The sequence below is a fragment of the Sceloporus undulatus genome, chromosome 2 (assembly GCF_019175285.1).
Source record: "Sceloporus undulatus isolate JIND9_A2432 ecotype Alabama chromosome 2, SceUnd_v1.1, whole genome shotgun sequence".
Taxonomy (NCBI): Eukaryota; Metazoa; Chordata; class Lepidosauria; order Squamata; family Phrynosomatidae; genus Sceloporus; species Sceloporus undulatus.
The window spans coordinates 104,438,063-104,451,639 of record NC_056523.1 but is presented as its reverse complement, the minus strand read 5'-3'; the positions used below and the strand labels follow the sequence as shown (position 1 = coordinate 104,451,639).

General features: G+C 39.4%; 1 protein-coding gene across 1 annotated transcript in view; it reads left to right on the top strand.

Moving 5' to 3' along the window:
* The window catches only part of NR3C1 (nuclear receptor subfamily 3 group C member 1), a 77,488-nt gene extending 68,450 nt beyond the window's left edge, over window positions 1–9,038 (top strand). The window contains exons 8-9 of the mRNA XM_042447515.1: window positions 263–420; window positions 2,251–9,038. Of these exons, the coding sequence (XP_042303449.1) occupies window positions 263–420; window positions 2,251–2,403 (311 nt within the window). The 3' untranslated portion in view covers window positions 2,404–9,038. The remainder of the gene's footprint in view (window positions 1–262; window positions 421–2,250) is intronic.
* Window positions 9,039–13,577: the final 4,539 nt, after the last annotated feature.

The following is a 13,577-nucleotide window of genomic DNA, read 5'->3' as shown; positions in this document are numbered from 1 at the left end:
ATCGTGTCTGTATATGGCTGGAGAGGACCACAGAACTTTCTGTAATGCATCAGGATTCTCTTTTGCTATCAAGTGTCTTGAAATACAAAATGACTTGAATGGATTGAATGCTATCAACCATGCTATCTGCCTTGTATAAAACCCTTTGCACTTCCTCGCAAAATAACTTTTAAAGTCCCTCTCTTTTCTCGCTTCTATCAAAGTTGATGTTTAATTTCACGGAAGCTTTGAGCACTCTAAAAGCTCAGTCTCAATATTTCAGTTCCCAAGGAAGGCTTGAGGAGTCAGACCTTGTTTGATGAAATTCGTATGACCTACATCAAAGAGTTGGGGAAAGCCATAGTGAAGAGAGAAGGGAACTCCAGCCAGAACTGGCAGCGATTTTATCAACTGACAAAACTCTTGGATTCCATGCATGATGTAAGTTTTCTGACACAATTGCTTCCACATGTTCCTGCTTTGCAGAATGTTGTAAACATGGCTATGGTTTGGCAAGTGACAAGGCCACTTAGGGATTGAGATTGCTGTCATTTCAATTTAAAGTTCTTCTGTGGTGTGGATAACTTAAAGAATATTTCACAACACCAGATATCTGATGGTTTTTATCTGGAAGAGCATTTTGTGTTTATGTATCCCAGCTTGGCCACGTAAACCCACTGGGTGACCTTGGGCAAGTCACACTCTTTCAGCCTCAAAGGATGCAATGACAGACCCCCCTCTGATGAAACTTGCCAAGAAAATCCCATGATAGATTTGCCTTAGTGTCACTATAAGTCAAAAATGGATCAAAGGCACACAACAACAGAAGTTTTAATTGAAAGTGCCAATGTGTAGTGGTTTGGGTGGTAGACTAGGACTCTACAAACCAGGGCTTGAATCTGCACTTGGCCATAGAAACCTATTGGGTGACCTTGGGCAAATCACACTGTCTCAGCTTTAGAGGAAGGCAAAGGCAAACCCCCTCCGAGCAAATGTTGACAATAAAACCCCATTATAGATTGCACTCAGGGTCAGCCTAGGTTGGAAAAGACTTGAAGGCACACAACAACAAGTTTTAAAGAGTGGGGAACTGCAGTCCACATAAAATGCATCTGAAATGGAGCTTTAATCATTTAAGTGCAGGAAGAGCAAGAAGACGGTTAAGGAGCTACATTTTTAGGCTTATGTTAAAGATGATAGCCATACAGCATGATGCCTCTTGCTGTTCAGACAAAACTCGGTGGGGATTTTATGGTTTATTTCACTCTATCAGTTCTGATGCAGAAGAAGAATAAGAAATAGCATATTTTGGTATTAATTCAAGTTTAACAAACAATTCCAGAAGTTTGACAGGCTCTGTCATCCCCCCCCCCCAACCACCCACCCAATAATATGCGCTAGAATTGGGCCTTACCAGCTGGTGCTACATGTTTTTGGATTTCTTTCTTTTTATAAGGTCAAGATGAACATTTATTAACTGAACTCCCCACACTTCCCCACTCACCACCCCCAGGACTCATGCCTTTGCTGTGATAGTTACACTGAGCAGAGGACTGGGATTGGGGAAAGATCTTACTGCGACCCATAGCCAAACATACAGACCTCTAAACACATATAATCTTCAATGAAGCCAGTGTTGTGCATTGGTTTGAGCGTTGGACTATGACTTTGGAGACCAGGGTTCAAAACCCCATTCTGCCACTTGGTGACCTTGGGCAAGTCGCGCACTCTCAGCCTCAGAGTAAAGTAAAGGCAAATCCTTCCTAAACAAGTCTTGCTAAGAAAACCCAATATAGGTTTGCCTTGGGATCGACATAAGTTTTAAACTTGAAGGCACATAAAAACAACAATTGGCTTGAATGGGTTTTACCACCATTTTTTATTCTAATTATTGTATGTCATTATGCATGTATGGACAACAGATAGAAGTGTATCGGATACTAAGGCAGCCAGAAGAATTAGAACGCTAAGAAGATGGGGGTGCGGGTGGAGTGGACAAAACCATAAACTACCGATTGTCTGCACATTTGAGACCCAGATCTTAGTGTATATACTGTAGTGTGGTGCAATATCTGAATTGAGAAAATGTGCTTTTATGAGTTTAATTTGTGCTACTGTGTTTTCACCCACTTTGGGCATTTTGTATTTGCTACTGCTATAGATGCAGAAGTATTGATAATTTAAACTTGCTTTAAAATATCTCACAACACTTTAAATACAGTTATTTTTGTGCATTTGAAAATTGGCTTCACATTTCTGTCTTATTTGCAGGTGGTTGAGAATCTTCTAAGCTTCTGCTTCCAAACGTTTTTGGATAAATCCATGAGTATTGAGTTTCCAGAAATGTTGGCAGAAATCATCAGCAATCAGTTACCAAAATATTCAAATGGGAATATCAAGAAACTCTTATTTCATCAGAAGTGACTGCCTTAATACAGATAGATTGCCTTAAGAAAAAAAAGTCAAACTATAGCTTCTTTTTTATATAAACTAAAAGACTTGTTAATTTGTCCTTGCAATTATATTGGGTGTTCTTGTTTTTGTTTTGTAATTATGCACTACATGTGGTTTACAGAGGGCCAAGACCTAGGTTTCAGAAGCGGATGCCTCAAACTGAATGATTACAGGAAGAAGGAAAGGAAATATGGCTTGGGATTTTTCCTCCACATATACCATCGTATTGGCAGTATAGGATGCACCAAAAACAGTGGTGTCAAGTTCAGAATCCTCATTGTCAACATTCTGCTAGGAATTTCTGTAGTTGGCTGGATTTTTTTTTTTAATAGGTTTTTGTTTTGGTATAGATTTTTTGTATAGTTAAGGTAGCATTTTTTGATTTATGCATGTAACATGAAGAAAGTTTACAACTGTATATCAGAAAAGGGAAGTTGTGCCTTTTATAGCTATTACTGTCTGGTTTTAGCAATTTCCTTTAACTTTATATACAGTGAAGCTTGCTCATTTTTTCTTACATAATTTTTGTAAAACTTCAAGATGCCTATTGTACAGCTGTTTTTTAAAAGTGGGGCAGCTCATAGCTTAATGACCTCTAGATATTAATCCTTAAGTATACTCATATACTATAGGTCGGCTTTTCTAATCTGATGCAGACAGTCATAGTAACTCTCCTAAATTTGGCCTATAAATTCAGCCTTCTTCAGTGCAGGATAGGGATTGAAACGTATTCCAAATGTAATCTGAATACTGGAACTGCTTAGTTTTGATATCGGTCAAACATGTTTTATGAGCTATTAGAAAACTAGCTCTGTCTTAAATAGGTGTGTGAACACAAACCTTTTTTAAAAAAAGAAAAGCAGCCTACATATTTGCATTTAATGCAATAGCCATAATTCTAAGAATTGTAGGCTGAGTTGATGCTAAAAAGATCAGTCTGGACTGCCCATCAGGAAACCTTCAGGAAAATATGCATAATTGTTTAAAAGTTTACTTCTAAATGGAGAAATTAACATTTTTCCATACTCAGTTTATTGCCATATAAGTGTATACTTTTCTGTGTATTGAGTGTATATTATATATACAGTGCCACAATCCAGATAGCTGTAGTGTGCAGAACAAAAATGATGTGCACAGAAATTGGCATATCTAAACTGTTTTCCTTGCACGTACATAAGAAGCAGAAAATCTGCTCTTTTTAAAAAATATTAGGAGAACTATATTGGTAACCAATTCATATTTTTCACAGCAAAGTGCAAAGTTGCCTCTATGGGGTTCTCAGAATTACTGGATTACAGCCAGTGGCCAAATTCCAGAGAAGTCTCCTCTCTCCTCCAGGATGTGATCCGTACCACCAGCTCTGACCATCTATTAGGAAGGGGTTGGGGACACTTGGACTGGCTTAGAGCAGATAGTGCTCATCATCTGTTGAGTAGTGCATGCTCAGTGCAAATGGCTCTTGGACATAATGATTTAACACAGCTTTTTGTACTTCCATAAAATGGATCAAGTATCAGAAGCCAGTTTCTGCTTACAAATCACTCGCTGGATTGGGGCAAACGTGTACAATCCTGACTTTATTCTAAGTTGATAGCTACATTTCTATTGACTTTAATGGCCAGGAACTACATATATATATATATATATACACACACACACATACACGCACACACAAACATATATATATATATATATATATGTACATGTATACATACTTTATATATAAATACATATATATAAATAACATTGATTTACAAAATAGTTGTAATTATGCCCGACATGTATTATGTTTATAAAGATTCTTGGGAAAAACAAGATTTTTACCTTTATGCAGACAAGAAAATAGACCAAATTACAAGGAAAAAACAACAACCTTTTTTGGAGAAAATAAAGGTCCCAGACCTATGTATGGCTACACACCCATTTTTACTTTTGTTACCACCTAAATGAAATCTGCCTTGTTTCCTAGAGAACATGAAGATTCCGCTACTGATTTTGTGGCTTAGAGTAGAACTTTGTCTCTGTATAGCTCCAACCCTTCTGTATCAAACTACTAGTGTGCCATAAAACAACCATGTATGTCCTGTGAATTTTTCCTTGTTATCATTGATTTATATTTTAAACAATTTGTAAGCTGTAATAGCCCATCCTCTGAGCACTTACGAATGAAAATTCAAAGCGTAATGCCATTCTAAAGGAAGGAAAAAAAGAATGCATTTGTTCTAAGTGGCGTAAATATTTCTGGCAGGGGGTGGGAATACAGGGTTTAATTACCTAACAAAAATTAACAAGCAAAACACATTGTGATGCTACTAATATATTTTTATCTAATTGTACTTTCAATATTTTTAATTTGGTAGCGATGTTTGAATAAAAAAAGGAAGGGCTACTACAGCTTTTAAAGCAGTTTATCAGATTATTGTAAAATAGCTTGTATAGTGTATCATAAGAACGGTTTTTAGATGACAGATTGCTTTATCATGACGTGATATATTTTTTCTAGGGGTCACAAATGTGTTGAATGGTAACCCATACAAATTGTGGTTCGTCTGGAAGTATTAATCCTAGCAGCATTGTTCTAAAGTTTCTAAAATGGTACTCTGTTGTTTATGTTGGTGGTGGTGGTGTTTTCTGTTTCTTTCCTTTTTCATTTTGGGTTTTTGTTTTGTTTGTTTTGTTTTAGAGGCACTTACTCATATCTGGTGAGAGTTCCTGGGGCTGAAATCTAAATCCGTTTAACCGCTGTAAGGAAAATCCAGCCTGTGTGCTTGGTCCCCTCACATTCCAGGACTAAGCCTGCAGCAACTGTGCAGGTTTATTGGAAGACCCACCTACACACACTGCAAAAAATCCCATAATGGACGTAGTGTGTGTATGTACACATTTGCCTATATGCTCACACTACCTGGGGTTACTTTCACGCATAGCCTCACAGAGCACAGCAAAACAGCTAAACAAATTTGGCAATAAATGCATACAGGTACCAGCAATATGTAAATAATAGAGCATAGTTTGATCACAGTCTACTAAATAAATTTCTAATTCAACAAAAATATTCCTAGTTAAAAATAGGAATTTTATTTGAGCTATTTTTTATTTTATTTTTTTATTTTTATTTTTTTATTTTTTTGGTCTTTTCTTAATCCTCGTTTTAAACGTTAGGCATATAAATGAGAACCACCCCCCAGCTGTTATAGCCAATATTTGGGCATAAAATAACACATTTTAATAACAGTAATCATTCTTGTTTGTGGTTTCTGTGCACTCCCACAATGAAGTGCTGCACCTGTGCACTGCATCTTAGGAACTTCCTAGAGCACTAGTCGAAAATGTTGGCACTCCTGCACTTCCTTCTGGCCAGAGGCAAGCCTCTCTGTATATGCCTTGTTGGGAAAGAGAAGAACATGCACCTGTTTCCCACACATTTCTCTTGCTACCATAGAGAAGCAGCCTTGTTGGGGGTGTTTTGTGTATTGTTCTGTGAGCTTTTTCCTTAGGAGTGCCAGCTTCCTGACTAGAGCTCTAGAAGCCATAGAGCACAGTTGTGTTATTGCATAGATGACCACTTAAAGAACACCCAGAAACAGGTAAGCAACCTGTCTTTCTTCTTGAATAAGCTCTTAAAAGTATGTATGCTTAACAGTTTATCTAAGCTTTGGAGAGTATTTTAACAGTAGTTTGCAAACTGTTGGGATAAAAATGTGTAATCCGCCTGTTTTTAGCTAATGCTAACAGACCCAAGTATTTGGTTTCCAAAAAATAAAAAAGTCCTGAAAATATAACGCATGAGGAAAATTTGGAACGTTCCACTTGGGAAGTGATGTGTATTAAGCTTTTGAATACTTGATACCAAGCTTACAAAAGCTAGTAGTGTGCACTTTGACACATGTATGTGTATTTGTTTACCAACACAAGAGAGATGTACAGAAATCAGTACTATGACTACATTCATACAAGTATTTAGTGGTGGGAAAGAGGCTCTAATTCTTTGGTTTTATGTATTTGTTCAGTTTATGAACTTTCTTTTTTTAAAAAAAATATGTAAATGCTGATTCCGGAAGAGAACTTAAAAATTTTAATGTGCTGTTAAGGATTTTAACACAAGCCATCTAAAAGTACATAAGCATTCAGCAAAATGTGTTTCTTGTCTGGCTAGTCTTTTTCATGCTGGGAGAAATCAGCACTTCAAATAAAGCAGGGAAAATTCTGACTTCTGTCTCTTCAGTGCCTTGCCACATCATGCTGACATGGAAGTGATTTGGATAGCCCCAGATATGCATGCTATACGCTATAATTGCACATGACAATTAATAGGAATAGTTGTTCTTAGGATATGTTAGGGCATGCAGTTGGAGAGGAGAAATTTTATGGCTCCTGTACCAGTAATCAAGGATGAGAGCCTTAGGCTATAAACCTGAGCATACCTATTTATGAGATAAACCAGATTCAGATCTGTGAGACTGATGTGCTTACCATTGGTTTGCAAATCTTGCCAGCCAGAGTAAACCAAAAATCCAGTATTAAATTATCTTGAAAACAGCAGAGAAGTACAAAGTACACACAAGTCTAGAAACAAGTGCCAACCTACCTTTTAAAGATGCAGCCTCTTAGCTTTCCAACATAGCTACATACTACATAACTACAAAAGAGTATAAGACAGGGAGTGAAGAAATGAGGACTAAGGGTAGCCCTCTTTGCCATACACCTTAACATGATTGATTGCAAATATCCAGGAGCATCAGATTCATAGACTAGGCAATCAAGTCTTCATTTTTTTTTTTCAGCATGCAGAAAGTTGTTGGTATGTTAATTACACGCAGTGATGTGGTGTGTATTCTGATAAGGATTATGAAAAAACTTAACCATCTTACACTTATAAAAAACAAAAAGAAACCATCCTTTAATAATATAGAATGTTCAAGCAGATAACCATCCACCCCCAGTTTTTTTTTTTAAGAGTCTGACATCCTTTAATAGTAAATATAGCCACCCACAAAGGACACTTGTTTTACCCAGAGGGATACTATCAAACGGGGTCTGGATGTCTGTAATTCCTGAAAATCTAACTGAACCCTCCAGAAGAATTGGAGAAAAGGGGGTGCTCCAGGAGGTGTATCCTGTTTGGAGGTGGGCTGTTACTATTCCGAAGCAAAGTTAAAGTGAATCCAAAGATTTCCTCCTACTTGCATAGACAGTGTCCTGAGAAACTCCTACAGAATCTACCACTATATCAATACTTCCTCTCTTGTAAGCTGCAGAACTGCATTCCACTCCCAATTCTTAAGACCTGCCTAAATTATAATGGAGACTATTTTAGGAGTGTTTAATGCCTCCTAATTGTTGAGCTTTCTTGAGTACTGTATGCAGTTTCCATCATTTTTATGCCCCCACCCCATGTCAGTTCAGTGAGTTCTTTAAAAATCAGATACGCACAAATGGAGGGGCTGTGAAACATTTCAGTGTAATAGGAACCCAATATTCTGGTGCTGTAGCCTATATTTCAGAGGAAGGAACTGGCAAAACCACCTCTGAGTATTCCTTGCCTTAGAAAACCCAATGGGGTTGCCATAAGTTGGCATGTGACTTGGATGGCACACACACACATTTTAGGAAAGTGCGTTATGGGGAGGAAGTGGGGCAAATCATGGGGGGAGAATAACACTTCTTCTTTGTGATTTAAACAAATGGGTCTGATCTGCACCTGGCTAGAGTAGCAGCACAGATCAGGCCAATTTGTATCAGTTTACAGATGAAAAAGAACCGCAGTTACAGGTGTGCAACCTGTTCTTTCTTAATAGCCTTTGTGGTAGGTTATGACCCAAGTGTAGGAGGTGTGAATAAAACAATTATGAAAATGGGTGGCAAGGCCCTGGTGTTTGAGCCACTTTAACTTAAAAAGTATGTGCTTAAGTACTTTGTAGAAAGGGACCAGATTTCTCAGCCTCTTTCAGAACTAACCTCATCCACTACCTGGTCCATATTGAAATCAATTTGGCTGTTGCTATGGATGTACTGAGATTTTTTTTTACGCTACTGCTGTTTCATAACAACAATACTTTCAGGCAACAAATGAAGCATCATATTAGTGGAAAACATACAAGGACCCCTTTTGAAGGTTTATTTTCTGGTTTGAGAAAAAGTATGAAAATAGCCATTTTGCACCACCAAACAAGCTTTAATAGCACGGATTCAGTAGTGTGTCAACATTCTATTTTGTATATTCTCCAAAAGATATATAATGGGGACAAATACTATATTATGCTGGTATATGGCATTATTAAAAAGCTTTTTTCATTATTTTTATCACAGTAATTTTAAAACAGTGTAAAAAATTAAAACAAGTGACTCCTGTTTAAAAATAAAAATTGTAGTTTTTTATTCATGCCGAATAAGTCTGTAGTAACTGTCTTTTCACCTCCTCAGTGAAATGTTGGACTGTAAAATCTTGTGTGGAACTGTTGAGCGTTTTTTTTTTCCTTTTAAATTTTGCTGTTCTAGTAAATTCAAAGCCACACATCTGTACAGAAGTTGCAGTAAATGTATGCCATTTACAGCAATGCTAAATAATGGACAAAATGACATAATAAACATCTGCTTTTTCATTACATGTTCAAATACCTTTGCAATAGGGGTGGGAGGGTTGTTTTTGTTTTGTTCTGCACAGTGCCAAAAGCTTAAGTGCAACTGTTTATTTGCTTGGATATTGTTAAGCTGACTTCTTACCACTGAACCATTTTAATGGTTCTAGCACCTGAATTCAGTTTCTGTAGAGACGGTAGCTGGACATTGGTGGTGGTTCTGGAGTTTATTTACACATTTGTAGGCTGACATCCTGTTAGTGACATACACAGGCATAAGTCCACTTTATGCCTGTGTGTATCTTCATTTGGTTAATGGCAAAGGTTAATGTTCTCTTCCACCTTCCGCAATGACCAGAAGCCCTCCCCTCAACAAACAATTGTGCTTTAATAGCAACCCTCAACCATTGCCTTTCTGTAGATGTGGAGAGCAGAAGGAAGCTGACACGTGTGTGGCTATATCCTGGTAGGCAGGCATAAATTGATGATATCATCACTGAAATCTTTGGAGGACACCAACAGATCTCAGCAGAAGATGCTGTTAGTCTGCATCTGACTATGGGGACAGCCAGGTTCATTTCAGATTTCTTCTGCTTTCCATCATTAACAGAATGGCCAGAGTAGGGAGTTACTATTACAAAGCAATGTGGGGGTGGCAACAGGAGCTTTAACCAAGTCTTGCTTGTGCAACCCTTACACTGGCAGGTTACAGACCACCCATTTGGGGCGGCGTGCACGCACCCCTTTCCCCGCTGTATCGGGGCCTCAGCTGCCAGACTGGCAGCCTCCGAGGCCCCGATCCGCCGCTTTCCAGGCTGCGGGGAAGCTGCAAAAGGCCGCTTCCCCCACAGCCTGGAAAGAGGTGTGTCCTTGGGGCTTGAAACCCCAAGGACACCCGGCGACGGCTGGGAGGAGAAGAAAGGGGCCGCTTGGCCCCTTTCTCCTCTGCGTCGCTGGCGCAGCCGTCTGAAGGCTGTGCCCAGCGACGCAAACCCAGAAGGAGCTCCGAAACGGAGCTCCTTCCGGGGTCACGGAAAGGGCGTCCTAGGCGCCCTGGCGTGGCCCCAATACGTCACAACCGCACCGCCTCGTTTGGAGGCGGTGCGGTCGTGATGTAGTGATGGCGGCAGCCGTGTGGAACGGCCGCCACCATTTTCTACGCGCAGAGCGCCTACTAGGGTTGGGTGCAGAAGCACCACCCCTTCCTAACCCTAGTACGCGTTCCGCACGTACTTTCTGGCGGTCTGTAACCCGCCACTGTCTTGGACATGTAGCATCCTGGCTAGTGAGTGAGAATAATTCTCATAACATACTAGGTCAGCCCATTTCTTACAGAGGACAAAGTCAGATTGGTGCTTCTTGTCAGGATTCCTGTCACATGCATATATCTCATTCACCTTTTGTCTACTGGGCAAGAAAAAGCTGGGACATCACCTGTTCCCTATGCCTCCTTGTAATTCCAGCCCTCCTTTAAAAATATCAGGTATATGTTACTGGCTATCAAATGGCTTTCACTGGGTCTTTGAGAAATGTTGCCATAGGGCACCACACTACTACTGAAATCAGTGGCCAGACTCTTTTGGGAGAATTACATATGTGTAAAACCCCAATCCCTCCTTATCAGGCTGCCACCGCTATGACCAGTGGGTCTCTGTTCCCCTTTTGATTGGGAAGCAGCTAACATACTGTCCCAATCCCTCTTGTGAGTAATCTCTGGTGCAACAAGCAATTACCTCCTTGTGCTGGAGAGGGGACAATCAGCCAGTTGCTTCCTCTGTCAATTGCAGCAGAGGCTGCCTGGTAAGTGAGGATTTGGGAACTTTCATGGTCCCTACATACCCCTAAACTAAGGGTTACGTAGAGATTGTTAATATAGAACAGTCATGAATGTATAACTCTAGGTTACACATTGGTAACAGTTTAACAGGATTCCAACCAATAGTCCACTGATTCCTACCAATTATTACATTTATTGATAGACCACAATTTTCCAATACTGGGGCTTAATGTGCCTTGCAAAAATTGAAACAAATGCAGTTAAAAGCACTGCTTTTAGCAAAAACATTTTAAAAGTTATTCATTAAAACAATTTACAACAAATCCACTAGGAACCAAAAGTCAACACGACACGACACTATTAAAGGTTTTGCAGTCATTTCCTAAAAGTCTGTTGAAAAAGAAGTTCTCATTTGATGATGGAAGGGCAGCAAGGAATGAGCCATCCTAGCCTCACTAAATAAGGAGTGCAAAAGGATGGGAGCAGCCCTGAAGAGTTTCTTACTGACATAATTTTAAAAATCCTAGGAGTTAGAAGGCAAGCTGTGGGGTTCTCTTGACCAAGCCAAAGCAACACTGCTAGAAATTAAGCTGACTGATTATAAACCAGTTCTCTCTGTCAAACAGGAATGCTACAAGTAGAAACTTGCAATACTTTACTAGAAGAATATCTTTATGTTTACGCACACCAGGCACTCCCCCAACTCCCCTCCCACCATTTTCCAGAGTGTTGACAAATTCTTTGAATTTCCAACAAAGTTGTGGGAAGCGGCAAGAACAGAGCAGCTTTATGTCTCCCCAGGGCAGATGAAACATCTTCCGGCGACTAAATGAAAAGTCTAAGAATTATGTGCAAATCATTTCTGCCTTTTCCCCCCAAGCACAATGCAAGTAAAGAATGGAGTTTATTGTTACATACCTTCAAGTCAGTTTTGACTTTATGGTGATCATATAGCATTTTCTTGGAAATATTTCTTCAGGGAAGGTTTGCCATTGCCTTCCTCTTAGGCTGAAATGATATGATTTACCATGGGTCTACATGACTGAGCACAAATCCAAACCTTGGTCTAAGGCACACTGGCTTAGAATCATAAAATTGGAAGAGATCACAAGGACCATCCAGTCCAACTCCCTACCATGCATGAATACATCATCAAAGCACTCCTGACAGATGGCCATCCAGCCTCTATTTAAAACCGTCGAAGAAGGAGACTCTACCACTCTCTGGGGCAGCATGTTCCAATGTCATCATCAAGTGAGATCTGTTTTCCTCTAGTTTGAATCCATTGCTCTGGGTCCTAGTCCCTGGAGCAGCAGAAAACAAGTTTGCTCCTTCCTCAATATGATGTCCTTTGCTTCTCAATAAGAATGGCCCTATTGCTCTTGAAATGGGTTAGATATCCTTTGGTGATTTATATTATTACCCGTGCTGGAACAATGAAAGATTTTCAACAAAGGTAATATGTAGATGATGGACTAAAATCTTAGTGATGCCTGACACTGAGTCCCATCCCTATGTAACTGCAAAGAAGTATGATGCAAGAAACATCTCTGGTCAGGCTGAAGGAGGGGTTTACTGCAGAATCAAATGGAGCTTTTTAGAGAAAATAAAAGAACGTCATAAAGGGGGATGAGTAAACACTGAAACCATTGCTGTAAATATATAGATATATTACCAAGGTGAAAGAGTGCCCTGTGGCAACCTTTGAGTTAAGAAAACAACATTTCAAAAAAAGAAATACTGCACAAATGAAAGGACAACAAGGCGGGAAACCATTCTGCCCACTTTAAGAAGGGAGTTCCAAAGCCACTGAGAAGGACCTATCAAATATCCTCACCAACTGTGCCTGTGAAAGTGTTGGGACTAAAAGGAGGGCTTCTCCTGAGGAGCTTACAGTCCAAGCAACCTCTGCCAGACTGCCTGGACCTGAACCATACTGAAGTTCCTGTGTCATAACCAGCACTTGGAATTGTGCCTGGAAACAGAACAGCAACCAGTGGAGTTATCAGAGCAGGGGAGATGCAAGACCCCTGTACACAATCCCAGTTAACACTTCTGCAAATTTTTGGTCTCAAATTGCTCTATCTAAATTTTGGATAGCGAATTCAAGCACGAAGAAGACTGTTTTACCCACAGGTGTTAAACATGAGGAGCCTCTCAGAAAAAAAGATTTTGACAACAATATAGCAGGGAGATGGACCTGATAGCTGTTGGGGTCTCTTCCAACTCTGATTCTATGAAATATGAAGTAATTTGTGAGTTTTGGTAAAGTCTTATAAAAGAATGAACTGAAGTGAAATTTGCTTTCTTCCATATTGAGAGATAACCTACTGAACTGGGTTTCAAGAGTGACGGTAAAGGGAGCACCATTTTGTACAGAAATATGTGTGAGGTTATCATAAGTTGAGAGACAACTTGGAGGCACATACATATGTGTGTTTATATAATTTCTATTAAAAGTATTTGTTAATGGCCTAATATCCCATCAGGATTTCCAAAGCAATGTGCAGCAAAATAGAGAAAAAGCATTCTTCAAAAAACAGAATTGTAAAAACTATTTTAATAACCAGTTTCAAAATCAAGTTTTAAAAACAAAAGGCCATATGGAATAGTGTATGGATATGAATACCTCCTTACCCAAGTCTGTAAAGTGTATAACCACTAATCTAACGCTTCAACCGGTTTCCTGAATAGTGCACTTTTGGCTGGCCAGTAGAACCCCAACAAGGATGGAGCCCATCTGACATTTCATGGGAGAGGAGTTCCTCAAGTCCTGTCCTGTGTACTTA